Genomic DNA, 22,676 nt, shown 5'->3' on the forward strand with positions numbered 1-22,676 from the left:
TCATTATGTAGAGGTATTTTCAATACAACTGATATTTTTTTAGATTCTCTCTCCAATTCATTTTTTTGAGTTAAGGTTTGCAATTACTTCCTCCAAACCATCAACATATCAATCAGATTCCATTCCTGCAAGACGGCTCAAAGAAGTCCTACCATTAATTAAGTAATGCTTCAATCTTAAATATGATCAATCTATCTCTATAACTGGGCTACGTACCACAGGCCGTAATTAAACCATTACTTAAAGAGCCATCACTTGACCCAGCTGTCTCAGCTAATTATAGGTCAATCTCCAACCTTCCTTTAATCTCACAAATTCTTGAAAGAGTAGTGATAAAACAGTCAACTGAGTTTCCATCAGATTTCAGAGCTCATCACAGTACAGAAACAGCTTTAGTGACAGTTGACTCATCTCTGTGCAGGATTCAGTACCATTCACCATAATATTTTTACAGAGTTTCGAGCATGCGATGTTAAGTAGTGTTTAAGTTACTTCGCTGCAGTGGTTTCTATCATATCTATTTTAGAGACTCCAGTTCGTTCTTGTAAATGGAGAGGCAGTAGTCTCACACACTAAGGTTAACTGTGGATTTCCACGGTTCTATGCTAAGACCAATTCTGTTTACATTATACATGTTTCCCCTAGGCAGTAACATTATATGGCATAGCCTTTTCATTGCTATGCAGATGATACCCAGCTTTATCCATGAAGCCAGAAGTTACACAACAATTAGTTAAACTGCAGAAATGTCTTAAAGGCATAAAGTCCTGGATGGCCTCTAATTTCCTAAATTCAGATAAAACAGAGGTTACTGTATCTTTTTACTGTGTTTAACCAGATACTTACTTCTGGAAGGCATTACCTTGGCCTCTGTGAGGAATCTTGGAGTCATTTCTAACCAGGATATTTCCTCCAGTGTGTATATTAAACAATTATGTGGGACTGTTTTCTTGCATTTACACAGTACCTCAAAAATTTGAAAAATCGTGTCTCAGACTGATGCTGTTCATGCATTTTTTTACTTCTAGGCTGGATTATTATAATCAGGTTGTCCTAAAAACTCCCTAAAAAGCCTTCAGTTGATCAAAAACGCTGCAGCAAGAGTATTGACAGGGAGTAGAAAGAGAGAGTATATTTCTCCTATATTGGTTTCTCTTCACTGGCTCTCTGTTAACCCTAGAATTGAATTTAAAATCCTTCTCCTAACACACAAAGCCTTGAATAATCAGGCACCATCGTATCTTAAAGACATCGTATTACCATATCTTCCCATTAAAGGACTTTGCTCTCAGACTGCAGGCCTATAATATTTAAAAGTAGAATGGAAAGAAGAGCATACCTCTCTTTTTGAATGAGTTTACCGTTAAGGCTGGATCAGGTGACCCTGAACCCTCCCACACTATATTACAACAGGCTTGGGGCTAGGCAGGAGGCTTCACATAATGGACCTTGTTTCACCTCTTTTCACTCACCATGTGTTTATACAGCACTCTGCATTTAATCATGAGTTATTATTAATCTCTGACTCTCTTCCTCAGTCTGTGTTTTGTCCTGTCTTCCACCCCTCATCCCCAACCAGGCATGGTCTCTCCCTCAGCCTGGTTCTCCCAGAGGTTTCTTCCTGTTAAAAGGGAGTTTTTCCTTCCCACTGTTGCCAAGTGCTTCCTCATACGGGGTCGTCTGATTGATGTGGATTTCCCTTTTTCTTTGCTCGGCCTTTACCACTGAATTGTATTTCATTGAGAGCTAATGGATAACTCTGAACAAAGACTACTGCTGTTGCAGTTTGCAATCATGATGCATTAGGCGGCACGATTTGTTTGTGCTGCCCAAGTGTGGTTCAGTTAATCGGATATTGAGGTTTCAAGTTAAATAAAGTCACAGGATGCACATCTAGGCTGACCTGGGAAACAAAATTAAATTGTTTTTTACAAAAACATTTCATTTGCCGCATCTAACAAAGGTGTCAAATGCATTTTCTTTTCAAATAAAATAGCTGTACCTGCTCATTGTCTTCTTTACTGCCCTCACTGCCTTCAACTTTCAATCGACAGAATAGCAATAACCAGTAATAGGAAATGTGTTTTGCCTGTGTCCTCTTATGCATACACAAGTATTAGGAAAGAAGGACAACAAACACATTTAAGCATTTCTTCATATTATCAATCACCTGTTTGTATATTACCTTTTATCCAGGTTGTTACAGTTTAAAGTGCTTCACAGAAGACTGATAAGACAATAATTAGACATAAGAAATAAAACATCTTACCACTAGTTGTGAAAAACTACAAAGAACAGGCCTATTTATAAGTCATGATATGTGGACTACCTGTACATATACATTTTAAATAACCTGTAATATTAGTTATATGCCTTGTCATATGGTTTAGGCAATATTAATAAATATGCTATGTGATATTTTTTGTACTCGATATAATCTTTTTTAAAAATGCTTATTTATAGGTCTTATCACTTATAAGTATTGTCTAACATTACCAGTTCTATCAACCACTGAAAATAATATGCATCAACACTATTAATATTAATATATTCTCATGTTGCACTCCTCGTCCCTTTGATTCTGTGTCATTTTTAGTAAAAACAGCTGCAATCAAAATTTGATTACTTTTTGTGCATCTGTCATTATAATAGCTTAAGCCTTTTCTGTCAGTAGCACAGCGTGGCAAGACTTAAGAGTCCGTATGAACTCATCAAAAGCTTTAAGACTCTAAAAGACTTCTTTTAATTCTATCCAGTGAATGTTCAGTGCCTAATAACTTATCACTGTACTTAGTTAATATGTCATTGTATAAATGTGCTAAGTAAAAGCCATATGCAGCCTATCAGCAGTGTGCAGTACTGTTCAGCAGTGGACATACTATTTAAGCAGATTATACACTTTTGCCTGGTGCTCCACATTAAGCTGACAGTTCACGGAGGCTGAGATGCGGTGAAGGAACGTGTGCTGATGAGTCTTAGCTTATAGCTGTATCCATGGGCACATTTACAGGTTCCTCTCACTGAAGAAGGTCATAAGGACTCGGATGCTACAGCCTCTGGGACCTGCCAGAAGTGCTGGGCAGATGGGCATTTGGACAACTCGAGGTGCTTTTGTATGCATGTAAAAATGGGTAGGAATATGTAAGCACATGTAGTACAGAACATCAGTTTGCACTCTGTGTGTGTGTGTGTGTGTGTGTGTGTGTGTGTGTGTGTGTGTGTGTGTGTATCAAAGTTTCACTGAGAGAGCAGACATTTTGTGTGGTAATTACAGCCTGTTTGTTCCATCAGTGTGCCTGGCTGCCTTCATGCAGCATTTCTGCACACCTCTTGCTTAACACATTCCTAACTGCTAGTGACCCCAACGCAGTGATGTCTTGACTAATGGGCAGTCAGAGATGGAGAACATCGACAGCTGAACAAAAAGAGGGGGGATAAACCGATAGTACACAGATAAAGATGCATGAATTCAACTCTTCACTTGTTCTCTTTTAGCTTCCTTAATCTTCTCCCACACCTCCTTTAATGTAAAGAGAGCCATTGATTATTGATTCCTTGATACAATCTAACTATAATTCACAAAGTACTGCTTGCCTGCTCCAGAATAAAGGCATCCAGCCCAGAAGCCAGGAGTGCCAGCTGTCTTGAAGCGATTGTTTACAAACCCACTCACAAAGTCATGGTGCAATGGAGTGAAGCACTATGCACAAGGCCATCATTTTTCAAAAAGTTTAGGGGTAGAGTTTGTTCTAAAAGACGAAGAAGAAAAAGGAAGCAAAGATTAGTCTAAATTTCTCTCAGTTATTTACAACACGAGGTAGACCTACCTCTCTATTTCTAAGATATAGTATTATAATTAACAGGGTTTTTGTTTGTTTTGCAGGTTTATCTGCTAACTTTATTACCAAAAAGACTGCAGGCTCATCCCAAAATTAAAATCATGTGGTTGACATAAAGGGACCAGAAGATACATTCTGTTATCATGCTCAGGAAGCCCTAAAGGACTGAGTGATAGACCCTCCTCCAAAAATATCCTCACAGGCATTTCAGTATCTGTGTATGGAGACTGTCAAAGGGCTTTACCTTACACCAGAAAGTGTCTTGAGGCAGCTGTTGTTATGAAATGGCATTCTATAAATAAAACTCAATTAAATAGAATTGACTTGGAGGTACAAAGACCAAAATCTATTTACAAGCTTTGCAAAATTCCAACAGTCACAAATCTAGTATTTTTCCCCAAACCGTGCCAATCGTGCTTCCATGAAAATAAAAATAGCCAGTAAGCTTGAAATGTGGATTCTTTTCTATAAAAAAAATATCCAGAGTTACACCTGAGATGAATTGTTATGCTTTATCTAGAGTCTGCAGCCAACATCATTATCCTGAAAAAACAGAAACATAGACAGATGTTGACATTGTTTATAGACCATTTTAACATACATAAATAAACAGAATTTTTAAGCCATTTACATTTATGTACATCTGAGTTCTGTCTCATCTGTTACACGGTTGGACTGTTACAACTATTGCCTCTCTGTCCCTGATGTCAGTATGATAAACCCATTGATGCCAGTGCTTCAGTGCGTTCAAGGACTACCTCGAACCGTCATTGAGGTAAGGTGCACAACATCAGTTAAACTTTAATTTTGGAACAATTTAAACATAGAAAATGACAAAAAAAACATCAGCAGATGGTTGTTCAGAGTTTAAATGTTTGCCGAGTAGCTCTTTGATGTCTTACTTAGGCACTGAGGTGCTCTGCTAAACACTATAATGCTTACAAAGTCAAAATGAATGTCTTTGTAGTAAGCTTAAACGCTGTCTATCTTGATCATCCTGCTAACTGAGACAAAAAAGTATTAGTCTTAAACTAATCTCTCTAACTAAGGGCATGAGTTTGAGATATTAAACTAAGTACTTTCATCTGATCCCTTATTTCCCAAGTGTTTAACACAGCACATGGAGCTAATGCAGGACTCAAATTGGATGCCCTTCCTGACACAACCACTTGCTTGCGGTCCTCTGATGCTGGATTTGTGCCTCCTCCTTGTGCCAAAGTGGGCATCTGTTGCATGCAAGTTGATTGTGTTAACCACTACACCCTGCAACCATCAGTTTGAGATATAAAACTGAAAGTCATGTTAACGTCATTCAGTATAAATCAAGGGATCATCAGTGGATCCTAGGGATTCATCCACCAAGGATGGTGCGTGCCTTTGTTGAAGTAATCCAAATTAGTCACCTGGATGAAAGTAGAATACTTACCAAAATGCCAGCTGATGACTTATCACGCCCTAAAAAGTAACAATTTGTTACTTTTCTTGTCTCACATGTTAGTAAACTGAATATCTGAGAAAAACCAAATAGTCTTTTCCGCTAGCCAAGTGGCCAGTGGACCAGCAACAGCTAGTTCTTGGGCTCTTCTGGTGTAGCCAGTGAACATCCAGGTTACAGCTTCTTTTTAAATCAGTTTTTCACAAATGCAAATAAATTTAAAACAACTAACAAAACAGTGAATGGTAGTTTTAAAGCTTGATGGGTCACCAGAACATGGAATAAAGACAGGCTATTAATGGGGGAAAAAAACCAAAAATCTGATCTTTTACTCTAGATTCTACAATATTAAGGAAATATCTGATCATAGGAATGAACTATTTTGTAACCATTTCTATAACTTCTTTAAAAATTGAAATAATATAAAAGATAATTGTCGCATTGTATGCTGTTTGTGAGCAAAAACTTGTGTGTGAAACCAGACTTTTTAAACTTCTTCAACAATTGTTTGTTTAATTAGAGACACAAACGGTTATTTCAGGTTACAGTATTTCACCAGCCTTGCACTTCTTCTGTTTACTCATTACCTGAAACTGTCAAGCTGGAACAGGTTCCCAGTGCAGGTGAGTGCCTTCCAGCTTTCTGTGCATCATCAAAACCTGTTTTCGTTTAGGCAGCTATTGCCCTGGGCTGGTTCAGCAAAGAGTATGAACAACTTGTGAACAGCGTTTGAAATGATGTCGTCATCCTCCCATCAGGGTGTTGACAAAAATAAACAAAAGGTGCATTTACAGTCTGCAGCTACTTTCCAACAAGTCCAATGACCTATAGAGCAACTAAAATTGGAACTTGTTCAGAGGAAAGTGAAGAAATCTAAGAATTTATGTATTTAAATATTTAATGTTGAGTCCTGCAGTGGTAATTCAGAGAGGGTGAGCTGAAAGACTATACAAGCCAAGAGCAGACAAAGTTATCTCTAGTGATCAGCATAGTCCCTACTCAGATAATATCAGGTCTGATAGAACATTCTGAGCATCCTCCACCTCCAGTGAGCCGTAGGTTTGGGTGCAGAGGAGACTCCGTTGATTTTATATCTGCTCTGCGTTGTGATTGTAGTTCATTCATTGTCCATTAAATATTAATCAAGCGGAAAGTGTTGAGGAATGCAAAACCCACTGAACATGGAATGTTTTCACAGGCCACTGGATGTCCTACCAGTCCACTGCACTAAGTATGTGGAGTTTAAAGAGCATAAAGACACCAGGAATGTTGGAAGGTTGGTATGAGAGGAGGGAGACAGCCAGACTGTGACTAAGGAAGCGCTGGCACTGGGAGTGGTGTTACACACTTGTTAGTGTCTCTCAAGTCAAAAACAATCACACCTCTGACTGTGAAAACACACGGAAGCTTTTTAATGAGAACGCGCACAACTTCAACTGTGGAATACTCATTAGAGGCTAGGGGCTCGGAAGCTCATAAGAGTGGTAATTAAATTTAAGAGTCTGTTATCCAGGTGTAGATTAACAATCTGTGACATTTTCATACAGATAAGTTCCTGCTTCCTGTCTTCTCTGCAGAGCACTGCTTCAAACTGAAACAAGTTCAACAAAGCTTTTATACATTTTGTTGTGAACAGCCAGAGTCAGGCAGGTCTGTTGCAGGAAAAAACATCCTCCACAGCACTGCAAGTGATGTGCTTCAGTGTTCCCAGCAGCGACAGAACTTTGTTGGAAATAAACAGAGAAAGAACAATGTGCTTGGAATCGGAAACTATAGACAACATTGCTGATCCGACACAGAAAAATCAACAGAAGCTCAGAAATTTCATTTACTGAACTCCTCAGGTTAAAAGTGATGAAGATAGGATCTGAATGACAAGCGAGCTTGAGGAAGTAAGTTGCAAAATAACACCACAGCATGAGCGATTAGTACTAAAGATGTCAGCAAAAGAAGAAAGGAAAACAAGATGCCTGTGGACTGCCACTTAAAAGTGTTGGGCTTCACGTGAGAATCAGGTCAGTACATAATTATAATAAAGGTCAATCAAATGGACCAATATAGCAAGGCCATGATGATCCACTTGGCAAAGTAAATCCACTTGGCATCTTTCTTGGCCTTCAGACAACAATTCTGATGGCTAAAGATCCAAACAGGACAGTCAGGAAAAAAAAAAGAATCAGGTCAGGCATTAGAGAGACAGCTGTGAAGAGAAACACAAACAGACAAGAAGGTACTGCTGTGGGAACTTTGGGAAAACCCGACTTGTCATGAATTGGACTTTTTGAGAAACAGCATGCACACCTCTCACTGAAGTATTACTCTCAGGCCAAAGCTACAAGAAATCTTTCTCAGGCACCTTTACCATAATGGGAAGAGAGGATGAGTGCCTCATTGCCTCAGGCTCAGTAAAAGCTCCTGACTCGCTGACTACCAAAGAAGCCCACGAGCATCAACAGTTATCACTAACGATCTCTGATAAGTTATCACCGACCCACGCTGACATTTTGACCACTTGACAGCTTATGTTGCTTTTAAAATAAATTAAAAAACAGATACAGCACTGCTGAAACCGACTACACCATCTATCACCATGTCATGTAACATGGACACACATTTATCCAAATATAGTGTGTTTATTTTCTCTTTTTATTTTCTCTTCTGAATTCCATTCAATCACCGTCTAATTGATTTAATTCTCCAGATGGTCTAGAGCCGAATGCAGGGAAGAATACAAAGTACAGCTGAAGGTTGCCCTCTGATTCCCATAAGCTGTCTGACCTCCTTGTTTCTGCTTAATACGTCTTAAAATACCCATATGTTTAGGGAGTTCTATAAAAATTGCACATGAACAAACGTACAGATTTACAGGGAGTGACGACCTCAATTAGATAAACAGCTTACCTTTGTTCTCACCCATCCTGCAAAGATGAGACCTAGTAGAAGAACTGAAATTATGGTGACCACGTGAATCAGTGGTTGACTTCCATGCAAGAGTGAACGCTGGGAGCATTTCTAAATGATTATATCCATTTAACCTTACTGGAGAAATGTGAAACAGGCGAGAAGCAAGTTGTTTAAATAGCCTCGCCTCAAACGGCAATCAATAATGTTTTGTGAACTGAGCCCGGCCACAGCGTGCAGACTACAGCAGCAATTAAAAGGGAGACAAAAGTTTATGAGAAGAGGCTGAAAGTGAGACAATAATGCGTGTATAAATGGAGTCGAAAAAATTGGAGCGCAACGCAAAAATTGATTGATGCAAACAGGTCAAAATGAAAATGTTCAGTGGATTGTAGTTGCACCTGTACAGATAACAGCATGTGTTTACCAGCTATTGGTCTTTCATTGTCTGTTCCCTTTAAGGTCAGCTTTGTCAAGAACACTTGCAAGAGCCTCACAGAGTAAATTCACAGGTCAAAGTTCACCAAAGATGACTGTACGCCAGGCATGTCAAGACATTTTATAGCACTGATCACTGTGATTTTACTTAAATTAACTGATAAAGTCTGAAATACTTGATCAATGATAAATGATAAATGACTGTGTGACCCAAGAGAGTCCCAAGAGTCTCTGCACTGAACTGCTGGCGACGGTGCTTATGGTACATGAAAGAAAATTAAAGCAGAGCATGAGAATGGGAGCCGTAGGCGGAGAGAGGGTGAAGCAATAAAATACTCAGACTCAAATAAAGGAACGATGGGAGACATGCTATTCTTTTCAGATGAAAGCCTTTTCCATCTAAGTGTGAGCCAATTATTTTTCTTGTTGAGAGAAAATATGAACATCTGTGTTTGCCGTGAATCAGTGAATAATGGCAGACCACCAAGGACCTCTGAATGTGCACACACACAGAAGCACATAGGCAAACAACCACACATGCACACACACATTTGCCCTGTGGGCTGGGTGACGTCATGTTTGTTGTAGCGTGGGCGGCTCCTGATTGAAGATTAACGTCTAAAACTGCCAAAGGTGCTTTAGGCGTTTAAAGATGGACAGAAGCACAACATTCCCACATTAGACTCTTACAGCTGAGAGATAAGGAACTCTTCTAAGTTGTAGCCCTGGGCCTGAGAGGGCCTGGAACCCCTGACTGACAGGCTCAAGCAGATTTACTCTCTGGAGCTGACATGAGGTTCAAGAAAAAACAACATTCTTTGGCTGACTGGTCTTGTAACATAAAAATGCTCTCATAGTCTCTCCCAAGACAGTTTTAGGTTTGGGAATGTTTATGGTAACATAAAAGAATTCCCTCTGGAAGGATCCCATACAGACTGCTATAACTACTGAGCCATGTCACCGGTCAGATAACTGGCAGGAGCCTCTGGCATGAGAAGACTGTGACATGCAGCATCTCAGATCCACATAGCTGTAAATCTAACCACACTGACAAGACAGGGATAGATCCTGGCTTCCCATGCAGGAGTCCTACAGCCTGGTCATACACCACTAAAATAAAGATGATTTGTTTTCAGAGAAAGTTCCACTGTGATTCAACAACACTCCCGACATGTGGATTCCTTTCTATGGAACAATAACACTTATACACTGATATCACTGATGCTGTTATTCAGAACATATCAGCATGTTCAAATTAGACATTTTTAATGACTGAAAAAATTAAAGTTAGAAATAGAGCAGGGTGATATGATCAAAAATATTTATCACGATATACATTTGAAAATTTGCGATAATGATATAACTGACTATATAATTGACACTAGACAAAACTCCACAACTTTATTAATGCAAAAAAAAAAACATCAATGTATTTTCACTTAAACAAGAAGCTGTTTTTTGCATTAAAGTTATATAAAAATTTAACAGTGCAAATTCCTTGCTGACAGTTTAACCAAAAGGCATTTCCAGTGGAAATTGGCCGACATATCCTCAGCATAACCATGTATAATATCCAGAAATCTTAAAAAGAGGTTATACACACACAATACGGTAATATTATGTTGAAGCACAGTACGTATCACTCAGCAAGGCTCCTGCCTACTATAGTTGTAATGCTCCGACAATCCATCAAGCGGTGCAGCTTCGTAGCTTAACAAAGTCGTACTAAAACATTTGACAGATTTTCGAGCGCTGTGTACATAAAATCATTTCGAGGTGAGTAAACACAACCAGAATTCATACATAAGGCACACGGGATTATAAGGGGCTCTGTCGATTTTCAGAAAAATCAAAGGATTGATTTTAAGTGTGCCGTATTTTCCAAAAAACACGGTAATAACGACAATAACGAATAAAAAAAAAAAAAATAAAAAAAAAGGAAAGGCACAGCAGCAAGTACACTTCCCGAGGACTCTCAGGAAGATCAACCTGCCACGTCTGCTGGTGTCTTTCTATCACTGCTCCATTGAGAGTGCCCTGACCTATGGCATCTTAGTGTGGTACAGCAGCCGCTCTGTGGAGGACAAAAAGGCCCTGCTGAGAGTTATCAGAACTACAGAGAAAATAACAAACACACACCTACCTGCCCTGAACAATATCTTCACATCCTGCTGCCTTCAGAAAGCAACAACCATCATAAAGGACTCATCACACTGTGCCCACCATCTCTTTGAACTTCTGCCCTCAGGCAGACAGGACATCACAAACACACATGACTCCAGTTTTGAACACTTTTTACACAAATGTCACCGCTCCCCTAAATGCTACTATGAAGTCACCCAAACAATGATTTGGGAATGACATTTATGTTTGTAGCATATATTGGCACATTGAAATGACTCTGCCTGAGTGAATTTTATTTACTTATTCTCTTCTGCTATTATTACTTTTACTATTTTTATACTTTATAAAGAGATACATTTTTAAGCAGTGCTGCAGAGTAATTCTATTTTATATTGTACAATGACAAATAAAGGGACCTTGAACCTACACCCACTGAACAAGATATTTCAGTCCAAAAGGACAGCCAAGTAATTGATGTCATGTCCCAATTTATGTATATAAAGGTGTAGTTAAAACATATCAAATTAAAGACGAAAGTAGTTCAATTAGTTAAAACTCTTTAAAAATGTCTACAACTATACACACTGATTCAGATTGTCATATTGTCTTGAAGCGACTGTTGTTGTAATTTGGTGCTATGTAAATAAAACTGAATTAAAGTGAATATTTTCAGTTTAAAAAAAATAAAAAATAAAAAAAATAACGACAGCCGCTAGCATGCTCTACCAAAAATAGTGCTTTGTTGTGTATCTGACAGACGAAAGCTAAACCAGTTCCACACCACTGAAGTTGCAGCATTTTTACAAACCAATTCTGGTTCATCTGTTTCGTTCAACGTTCCGCTTTCGCCCTTCTCATTCTCTGTCACCGCAGTGCTTTTTCCGCCATGTGCATATGAAAACAAAGGCACTGCGCATGCGTGTTTTACCCATATTCTATCACGATATTTCATTTTCTTATCGTTGCCCAACATTATACCGGTATTACCGTGAACGGTATGATATGGCCCTTAGAAAGCCCCTGAAAGTAATGAATGTGTATGGAGTTGAAAATAAACGTAATTAATTAATTTCGCACAGGGTTGAGGAATGAAGTCCATTCATGAATTATTTGTCAGCAAATTACTTAATAAAATATCCAAAGGAAACAAAACTTTATATAAATCTTGATCGGATGTCTGAAAATGTGTAAAATGGGGAAACTTAATCAAACGAGCAGACAAAGATTAGCCCAGTACTAGCCAGTATGTCAGCCAACTGCTGCATCCATCTAAATCTGAGGAAAGCTCTTAAATGGTTATAGCTGTTACGGGTCCCTTCAGGCCCATCCTGTCTGAATTATCCACGCCATAACCCCTTTCACCTCCCCACAGTTGCCTGACCCTGAGCCAGATCATGAGAAGAGGCAGCCACACACAGTGGACAACTCATGAAAGAATGCACACACAAGACACAGAGAGACATGGCTGGCACCAAAGTTTCCAGCACTAGCAGATGTCCTGAGTTAAAAAACAAACAAACAAACAAACAAAAACCGTCTAAAAACAAAAGGCATCTCGAGTTGGCTAGGTCAAAGCAATTTGTCAAAGAGATGACTGCTGAAAAAGTTGGAGAGGGAGTTGGAGGCAGTGCCACCCTGTCGCACCCAGGGACAGACACCACGGCAGGGCTAGGAGACGATTGATTTAATGTCAGCCTCTAAGACACAGCACAGACAGAGACGTGAAATAGTCTTACCTGACGTGTCCCACATATTCAGTTCAATCCGGTGCTTCTCTATTTCAAAACTGGCTGTGTAGTTTTCAAACACTGTGGGCACATAGTTCTGAAAATAAAAGATTTATTTTAGTTACCCGATGAAAAGGGGCATAATAAGCCTCTGTTTATAGTGACTGTGATTAGACTGCTGAGAGTATGACATTTGAAACGATGCAGCTGACAAATACAATAAAGGCAGACACATTTCACAGCTGGGCTGCCTCAAATGCTTTCGGGGATATTATGTTTAGAAACACAGCAAAGACAAAGCCTTAAAGTTTTGTAGTCTGTATTGGAGACACTACAGTTCATTTAGTCATTTTACAGTCCTTTATTTCATGTCTGCGCTAAGGTTCTTTCTCCTTCTCTTCTTTGAGCATTAGTGTGTTTAGACAGGTGGATGTAACCTGCCGGATTAGTGCTGAAACTGAGCTGCCGAGTAGAGCGTTACATTTAAATGACGGTGCTGTAGTTATTCATAAACTCCGCGGTTCCCTCCTCTACAGAAAGACCGAAGTTTCGACTTTTTTTTAATAGCTGGACCTACCTCTGGGTAGCAGTCCTTGGCAAAAACGTGCAGGAGCGCAGTTTTCCCACATTGCGTATCCCCGACCACCACAATCTTGCAACGGCTCCCTAGACTGTCCATGGTTTGTCCGTCAGACGTGTATTCTTGACACGGAAAGGTGTTGCATCCAGCATCCGATAAGAGGCGCAGCGGAATTCAACACTTTGAAGAAAAATTAGCAAATACATGCGCAGAGCCGGTGCGCTTTATCCAGCTTCTGCTGTCCGACGCGCAGTGCCCCGGTCCCACTGACACACTCCGTCTGACACTCCGCTCCCGTAACTGCGAGCAGGACGCACACAGCCCACCCTGGAAACTCCGCTACTTTGGTTACTGGCCACGCCTTCCTCATTTTCACATAATGAGCCACATCGTTCACATGTTGTATGCTGCTCTTATTATTATTAGAAATTAAGGTCCAACTATACAAATGGCTCACAGGGTTTGTTTTTCTCTTGTATGATTTCACTGAAAAAGCGACCCAGTGTTCATGGAAACCAATCAGTGCTATTTTATGCCTGTAGTGATTGTATTCTGTTGCATCAGAAACCTAATTAAGTCCACAAAAATGATATCACTAGGGTTATGACTAACACTACTAGACTACAGCTAATTATCTCAAAGTTAATAAGGACTCAGTATCATGTCTTTATTAACTTAACTGTGTCATATTTCATGATGAAACGCGTTTAACATAAAATTGGAGCATCTGCTTAAATCTGCCTTTTCCCTTTTTAAAAAAAAGGCCTATTTAGTATAAAATGGATAAATACGTAATAAGAAAAATTCAAAGCCTGCTCAGTAACGTTTTGTGATGGGTTTTGACTTACTGACCAGCTACAGGGGAGGAATTATACTTTTTGCTAATAAATTATTGTAAATAGGCTTAAACTTATGGATGTGTTTATCATCATTTTAAATATAGAGCTATAACTATAATGTGAAAAAGTTAAAGGGGTAAATTCCAATTTCCCATTAAGATTTACATGGTCTTATTAGCCCTAATGTGTCTTTGAGAATATACATTATTAAATGTTTGTTATGTAATATTTTTTAAATGGAGGGATAGCTGTTTGTCTTATGATAATTACCAAATGTAAAACCTTATTTCACTGTTGGCAAAGCTGCATAAATGCTCAGGACATTGTGCCCCTCGATTTAATGCCAACGTGACCTTTTAATGGTGATACAATAAATGCAGCATACCATGATAAAATAGTCCATCAAATTAAGTAGTTGGAGGTGAATGGGCTGTTTTATGGCTCTTGCAGCCCTTCAATTAGTTGATATCCCTTAGAAGTGCGTGCCCCGCAGGGGAGTTAATGTTTTTGTGAATGAGATAATGAAATGACGCGGTACCACGTGCCAAGACACAGCGCTTGACTCAACTCTGGTTGTTTGAAGACCGACACCGCCTCCTTGTGGACGAAAAAAAGTGTCAGCTCATATAAATGTGGGCTATACAACAGCAGTGACCCCAAGTCATAAGCGTATAAACCAGGGGTGTCAAACTCAAATACACAGTGGGCCAAAATTCAAAACTGGAACAAAGTCGCGGGCTAACGCTAATATTTATTGGAAAAAAAATCTTCCTCTAGATATAAGAATGAATCTTTTCTTATGGACTCAAACAAGTTTTGCTGAAAAACTGAATATGGAACAAGCAAAGCTTAATACTAAACAATATATATATTAGCTGTATAATACCAGTAGGTCAGCTCTAATAGTAATTTGGTATGGCTTCGCGGGCCAAATGTAATTGGGCTGCAGGCCAAATTTGGCCCGCGGGCCAGAGTTTGACACCTATGGTATAAGCCAATACAAGTTACCTGAAACTTAATCAATCAATCACACTTTATTTGTTTAGCATCTTTAATGCAGGTTAGTGCAGTTCAAAATGCTTCAAAGATTAAGGACAAGCCAACAAGAGATTAGACATATCAAGAATTAAGAAAACAAAAATATGCAGCAATAAGCAACTTTAAACTACTCAAAGAGTTTGTTTGTATTAATGAGAGAAATAAATCCGAATAGGACTATGAGCAGACAGATGCCTCTGTTCAGTAAGTTTTTCTAATCCTGGATGTAGATTTTTAAAAAAAAGTTCATTGAAGCACTTTAGAATATCACATTTTTCACCTAAATTACCTGAATCTTTAAGAGCTGACATCTCGTCTGTGGTTACATCGCTGTACAAAGTTTTATTATTTTCCAAAAGGAGTTGGGATCATTACGGTGTTCAGTGGTTTTTGAGGTAGAATTCTGATTAGGCCTTTTTTAATTAAAGAGGTTTAAGAGTTTCCGAGCTGTCTAAAAATCAGCCAGTGTGCCTCAGATTTAGCTTTTCTGGCCCAGGTGGCATCTCTCTCTGTGAGGAGATGGAACAGAAAAAAAAAAATAAGGATTGTCTCAGCTTTTTTCTCTAAATTTGTGAGAGGGCACATGTTTATCTATAATTTTGATAAAAGCATCATAAAAGTATTTTTACACTGGGTCTACATCAGTAAACCTAGTGTGGTAGCTAGGTAGATTCTATTCTAGTCACAGCCTGTAAAACGTGGGAGAAAAAAATCAAGGAAATGCTTACAATCGTATTTAAAATATTAACTATTTAACTATTTGTGGTCTTGATTATGAGGGCTTTGACTGTCTGACTGTAGCTACCACTCAGTGTTTAACGATATCATTTGCAAAAATACCAATACCGGATAAATTGAAACATCAGTACCAATTACTCAATCAAATCTTATTTTCTATAGCACATTTGGTGAATCTTAGTGCAGTTCAGTGCTTCACAGATGACTAATAGGCCAATAATTAAAACTGCAGAAAAAAATTAATAAAATTACAATGATTTGCAGTAATAAGCAATTATATAAATTAATTAAAGAGATTAAAAATCAGACATAAGTCTTAATAATAAATACATCTGGGGAAGATTAGAATATAGAATACAGTAATATAGAGATAATACTGATATATTTTAAAGGTGGAAGTAAGTGCTGAAAAAACAAGGCTCTAAACCATATGAAAAGCTCAAAAAATGTAATCTGGGTAAATTCAGAGTATCTTTGCTTTTGTCAGATGATCTGTTTGGTTACCTTGTATCCATCTTTTGTTGATATTGCTTTTTGTGCAATATTTTCATTTCCTGTCTTGCTTTACCATCGTTTTTGTTCATTTTGCCTTCCTCTGCATTCTACATTGGATAACTCGCTTATGCACACCTGAGCTAAATATTAACATTTGTGTTACCGTGTTTCATTATGTATCATACCACAACAATATGTTGAAAGTATTCTGCCAGGGTTTATATGTTATCTTGGTTACAGGCCTTCTGTAACTGTTTGCTCTAACTTTACCAGTCTAACATTTGAGTGTGTGTGTGTGTGTGTGTGTGTGTGTGTGTGTGTGTGTGTGTGTGTGTGTGTGTGTGTGTGTGTGTGTGTGTGTGTGTGTGTGTGTGTGTGTGTTGCTTTTGTTTGGGATGTCATGGAATGAATCAGTGTTTTGTCTAAACATAACAAAAAAACAAAGGATCCATTTCAAAATGTCTCTTTAGGCAATTTGTTACAAACTGGGGTTTTTTTGCAAAATTACGATTTGATGCCCTTTTTTTTTAGTTGAATCTGTAAAAAATGAGAAAGATAATACAATTCGACAGTTTTGCACCACCAAGGCAATTCCCCAAGAGCTATTAGCTGAAAACTTAGAACATCTCTGCATAGTGTGCAAATCGTCCTTAAGAAACTGAGGAAACTCGACAAATAAGGAATAAAAGAAGAAGTGGCAGGCCTAAAAAACTATCTACAGCATTTCAAAAGTATCTAAATCTCATGTCCTAGAAACAGGAAAGAATTCAGCAAAGACCAAACACAGGACCTGAGAGATGCATGTGGCTCTTCAGTTTTCAGAAGCCTCATTAGAAATGGTGTCAATAGACGAGTGGATGTCAGGAAGCCATTCCTAAGGAAGAGAAACAGGAAGAAAGGTTGAAATATGCCAACATACACAGGAACTGGATTGAAAATTAGTGACATCAGGCCTTACGGTCTTATCAATCCATATTTGAACATTTTCATTCAACTTATCATCAATATGTATGAAAGAAGTCCGGAGAAAGGTAAAACTGTGATTGTCTACGATTATCTGTAAAACATGGTCCTCTTTCATAGTTTGGGGCTATAATTTAGCAGTGCTATTAAAAGCATACCTGAACAGAAAAACAAACAATGGATTGGCTTTCCGAGAGCTTGGACCTCATCTTGAGAGAGAACAGAGCAAAAGACATCCAACATCCAAAGAACAGCTTTGAATGTCCCTCAAGAGGCCTGGAGAACTATTCTTGAAAAAAGAAATGATGAGAAAGAGAGTTCAGGCTGTGCTGAAGAATAAAGATGCTCATACCAAATATTGACTTTCAAACTTGTTGGAATTGTACAATTTGTTTTGCCCTGTGTACTATGTATATTTATTTCAATTAATTTGAGTGAAATGAATCTTTAAAAAAGTAAATGCTTCATGTTGGAGTCATTAGAGCAGCAGGTGGCAGTATTCATTCATTTTTAAAGCAGGCTTTTGTTTTGTTTTACTCGGGGAACAAAGACCTGTAGCATGCAGAAATTTAGGATGTTTTCAAGATCATTATCAGTTTAAGAAAACTTGTGTACATTATAATAACTATATCTAAAGATTTCATGGAGTTTAATTTTACTTAAACAGCATACCTCTGTTAAGGGACCTGGAGACCTGGTTTGTTAAAATAGCTGAACACGAGGGAAACAATACCTCACACAAGAAAAAGAGACAGCCTTACTCTGCAGAATGCACAAACCACTCACATTACCCACATTGCATTTATTTGCATAAAAGTGTTTGTAGTAAAAAGTGGGAGATTTGCATTCACCGTAATGTTGACGGTTCAGTCTGCTTTACCTGCCATTGCCAGTTTATCATTATGACTGTGCTGAATACTGCTAAATGCTAAGAGATGCTTGACAGTCTACTCAGCCAGCAAATTCATTACACCCATGGATTAATAGTGCAGATATGGCAGTGGATCATTCGACACCAAACTATAACCAATTTTTGGAAATGCCCAGTGGGTGATCATCTTATTTCCAAGCTTTCAGTTTCTGTAAATGTGCCAAGTACAACTGATTGAGACTGAAGGCTTTACAGTGAAATTATTACAGTCTGCATTTTATTTCAAACCCAACATAAAAACTGAACCGTGTTGCCTTTTTGCTTTGAAATACTCGCATTTCGAACCTCCCTCCAGGTCAGCCTTTGTGGCAGTTGTACCTGTAATGCTAAGATCAAAACGTTTTGGGTGGATCTAATGGATTAAGGCACACACATACACTTTTTAGCACAATTAGCTTCTTAACCTCCTCCCGTCACAGAAATTGCACAGATCATAGGTCTGTCACGGAGATTCTGATTCTTGGGGTTTGAACTGGTCAAGATAAAATCTTAAATAGTGAAAAGAATTTTACTCTTCAAGTCCCTGAAGAGAATCGATATGATACAGCCAGAGTAGGATAAATTCAAAGTAACAGTTTAACTTTTCACAATCCACAGTCAAAAATAGTTGCCTATGAACCTTATCTTAATGATAGGGTTCATAAGCAAAAGGGGCTGAAATCACAGATTAAGCAAGAAGCCAGTTCTGAAAATGATTTCCTCCTCAAGGATAATGTAACCAAACCATACAGGAAAAAAACTACCTTTGTTTTATTAACAAGGTAAAAACATTCACCAATAAGCTGATAAGTCACCATAGCCACACAGCTGTATTCATTTCATACATTTGCAGTAATAATTCATGCTGACAACCACGTGGAGGGTTTAAGTGAGCTCTCATTGATTTTTTTTTCTCATAGATTTGTTGTTAGTCCCACAATTTGCCCAGTTTTAATGGAAATGAAAATATGTGTGTGTTTGTAGTTCACACACACACATCCTCGGTGACTAGCCAGACTCCCTGCAGACTCGGTCTATTATTTCCTGGCAGTGTGGTGACACAGTACTTTATTCAGGCTGAATTACACCACCGAGCAACATAGTGCATTCAGTAACCTACTTAGACAATAGAGAAAGTCTCCACACTACACCAGGTGTCCAGTACATCTTTGGTCCTACTTTCCTTTAATTGCAAGCCTATTCTGTGATGGACATGTTTTCGAAGCCCCTTTGTCGCTGCTACATGAAGCCATTTTCCTGACTTGTCATAGTTAAAGTGAAGAAAGGCCTCTCAGATGTGAGAAACCTGAACATAGCGATGTACAGAGTGGCTCAGTGCTGTTGGGAAACAATAGACATCTGCCTTATAACATTGTGTCAAAGTGACAGATCAATAATGCCTGCATCCTACATCATTACACTGCTGTGGGATATTGATTGCTGAGTTTGTGCTGAGTGGCACTTTACAGCCACAAGGTGTCTCACCACTCCTCTTGTGGTCACAGCTCTCTGAACACTGGGCTAGGTCCTCAACTCTAAAGGCATTGAGCTGATGAGTGGAAATGTTTCTGTTTGGGACAAAATATAAGCAGCTGCGTGTGCTACTTGCTGTATGTTTTTGTTCGCAACAAGCTTCTAAAAAATTCTAAAATTATACAGCGAATAATATTCACAGTAAAGCTGGGAATGTTATGAGTGCCAGTGTTCCACTTTTGGAAGAGTCATCCTGCCCCGTGGCTCTGGATCCTCCTTTCTGTGGAAGGATAACACAAAGCAGGTTATATCGTTTCATCAAACACTGGCTTGACCTCAACACAAGCTCATATTTTTTTCTGAGCTGTCTGTGCAGGGAAGTTACAACAATGAGCAGTAAGCAGGTCCAAAGTTCCTGCAAATCCTACTGCAGAATAGGCAGCATAAACAGACGTTTCCTGTGGCTCCTGGTGTTCCACAAACCTCACTGTTAAACAGGCTGCAGTAAACAGCCAACACATTCCTGCTAAAAGAAATATTAAATAAACATGTTTATATAATTCAGTGCCTAAAATGAAAAGCCTACTGAGTCTATGGTGGTATTTTTGTGTCACATGGTGTAGTTAATCTTGTATTAATCTTTAACTGCAGCTTTCTTTGAAGTGCTTTTCTATTTTTAAAGCTACTTTTTCCTTTAACCACAGCACCTTAATATTCTTAAGAGGATTGGAAGGAATAGCAGGCTTGAACGTTTTTCCAAGGATTGCTTTACTTGCCTTTCAGTCTTAATTGACATTTTTTGTAAATCATCCCTCTGCTTAATGCAATATAGGCTCATTCTATAGTCAAAGACAGACAGCCAAATCCACCCAGTCATACAAGCCAATCCCCAAGCTTCATCAGCACTCCGTGTTTTCCAGACTGCCTATGTCTCGTCCCACTCACACTCTCTGTCAGAGCGCGGCGTTGACAACCACTGGCCACTGATCAGCCCACTTTGCACGGGTCGCGTCTCCATGCTAGACTGCTGAAAAAGGAGCTCTGTCCCTCACATTTTCTTTTACTTGCAAGTCAAGCATCTGACTGAAAGCAGCAAGCCCGTCCACGGCAACAAAAGCACAAGAAGTCAAAAAAACCTCCAAGTGATTTTCTAGGCTCATCACTGTCTGCACAATGTCTGGAGAAGACGCACCTGCTCAGCAGCAAAACGCCGTGGACCAAAAGCAGGAAACCAAACCTTCCGAGGAGCCCAAAACCGAGCCACCCAAGACGGAGTCCCCACCCGCCGCCGCCGCAGAGGCAGCGGCCACCCCGGCGGCGACCACCGAGAAGGTCCCTGAAGAGGAGACCTTCACCTACCGCGCTCTGGTGCTCACCGGCTACGGGGGGTATGATAAAGTCAAGCTGCAGGTGAAGAAAGGCAAGCCGACACTCAAGGCTGGTGAGGTCCTGGTTCGGGTCAAGGCATGCGGACTGAACTTCGCCGACTTGATGGCCAGACAGGGGCTGTACGACCGGCTGCCGTCCCCGCCGGTTACCCCGGGAATGGAGTGCTCCGGGGTGGTGGAGGCTGTAGGGGAGGAAGTAACAGACAGAAAAGTAAGCACAAACTAGCTGTTGCCTTTTCTTTCTTTTACTGTGTCATATAAAAAAACTTGCTGTGCTTGTGTTAATGTTTTGGTGATATGTATTTCATTCAGTTTGGGGCCGAACTGTTACATCTGGGCATGGGCGTGTCAGGCTTTTCTCCCTTCACTGGAAAAAAGTAGCGGTCGGGTTTCCATTTCCACGATTAAATTAATTTAACGTCATCAATCGATTGCAGGGCAATTCATCCAAAATACGGGGATAATATAAATCGGCTTTTTGGTTTAATATTGAGCTAATGTGGTTTCACATCCATTCATTCACTTCTGCGTAGAAAGCAGATGGCACTTGTTGTCTTAACGTGAAAAGCAATAAAGCATGTCAGTGTGCTCATGTTGATTTTTCATCTCTTTTGAAGAAGCCAAAAGTGTGTTAATGAGGCAAGTTGTGCACAATGCGGCCAACAGAGGCGTCGCCCCTCTTGTCTCCCCGGTTTTCGAATTGCGCTACCAGTGCGCACTTAGATTGAGCAACTTCAAGTACAAACTAGTTGCTGAGATTGAGAAGGATTCTCTGTTCACACCAAACATTCATGTTGAAAGTCTAAATCTATATAAACACATGTAATCTGTGGGATGCCTTCCATCCTTGCTGCACCTACGCTATGCTGCGCTTTGATGTGCGCCATGGTGCGGCGTGTTGCGTCAAGTTAGCTGGAGACACCGTGGACAAGACCGGAAATGAGTGTGTTCTGCCTTCAGAATTAAAGCTACTAACGCGTTCATGTGTTTATTAGCCTATCATATTTTGTTAAGAAAAAGAAGGAAGCAATTAGGTGTAAGAAAACGAGCACTTTTGATGGAAAATTATTTAAAAGAGTGGCTAATGGGTATACAAACATGGCTCTACTTGCAAAATGTTAGGCTAATTAATAGGCATTTTATTTTGGAGAATATGGAACGCTGTCACAGTAAATATTATGACTTGACACCGGTGGCGGAGACCGAAGTCACCGACGCCTTTTGTTACCGGGAGCGACGATGGCGCACACACGAATGGAAAGGGCGAGGCGCGACGCAACAGACAGCATGGTGTGAGAAACTGAATCAGTCGCACTATGTTCCAACAGATATCGAATCATATGTCCTGTGCTCAGAGATCTCTTTAACCCAGTGTTTCAACATCAAAAGTTCAAACCAGTGCGCTCTCAGACAATTAAGTAAATTAAACAGAATATTGAAGCCCCTTCCACCTTGATTGTCATCCACAAAGAACGATGCGTTGTGATGGCAGCAGGATTATTGGTGTCTGTCTTAAATTGCACGATGAGCCATATGAATCTATGTCTTGTCTCCTAGCAGCATGGCATCACCACGGTAACGCCTTTTAAAGGTTTTTAAACAACAAAAAAAAAAAGAACCCAAGCGTTACAAAGCAGCCAATGATGACTCACGCTGCTTGTTGTACTAGTACCAGATTTTCTCACATCGTCCAGTTAATATCTGTGGACAACACCATGTGATGCAAGTGCAGAATCAGTCCATCTGACAGGGAGTGGCACATATGTCTGTAAGGTGTGGATCCCTAGA

At 39.5% G+C, this 22,676-nt stretch overlaps 2 protein-coding genes across 2 annotated transcripts in view; one reads left to right on the forward strand and one right to left on the reverse strand.

Moving 5' to 3' along the window:
- rnd2 (Rho family GTPase 2) overlaps positions 1 to 13,373 on the reverse strand; it is a 33,699-nt gene extending 20,326 nt beyond the window's left edge. The window contains exons 1-2 of the mRNA XM_004552339.3: positions 13,042 to 13,373; positions 12,474 to 12,561 (exon numbers count right to left, since the gene is read on the reverse strand). Of these exons, the coding sequence (XP_004552396.1) occupies positions 12,474 to 12,561; positions 13,042 to 13,143 (190 nt within the window). The 5' untranslated portion in view covers positions 13,144 to 13,373. The remainder of the gene's footprint in view (positions 1 to 12,473; positions 12,562 to 13,041) is intronic.
- A 7,064-nt stretch (positions 13,374 to 20,437) lies between these two features.
- vat1 (vesicle amine transport 1) overlaps positions 20,438 to 22,676 on the forward strand; it is a 32,859-nt gene continuing 30,620 nt past the window's right edge. Inside the window, exon 1 of the mRNA XM_004552340.6 lies at positions 20,438 to 21,099. Within this exon, the coding sequence (XP_004552397.3) occupies positions 20,674 to 21,099 (426 nt within the window). The 5' untranslated portion in view covers positions 20,438 to 20,673. The remainder of the gene's footprint in view (positions 21,100 to 22,676) is intronic.

This window comes from Maylandia zebra, linkage group LG4 (assembly GCF_041146795.1).
Source record: "Maylandia zebra isolate NMK-2024a linkage group LG4, Mzebra_GT3a, whole genome shotgun sequence".
Classification (NCBI taxonomy): domain Eukaryota; kingdom Metazoa; phylum Chordata; class Actinopteri; order Cichliformes; family Cichlidae; genus Maylandia; species Maylandia zebra.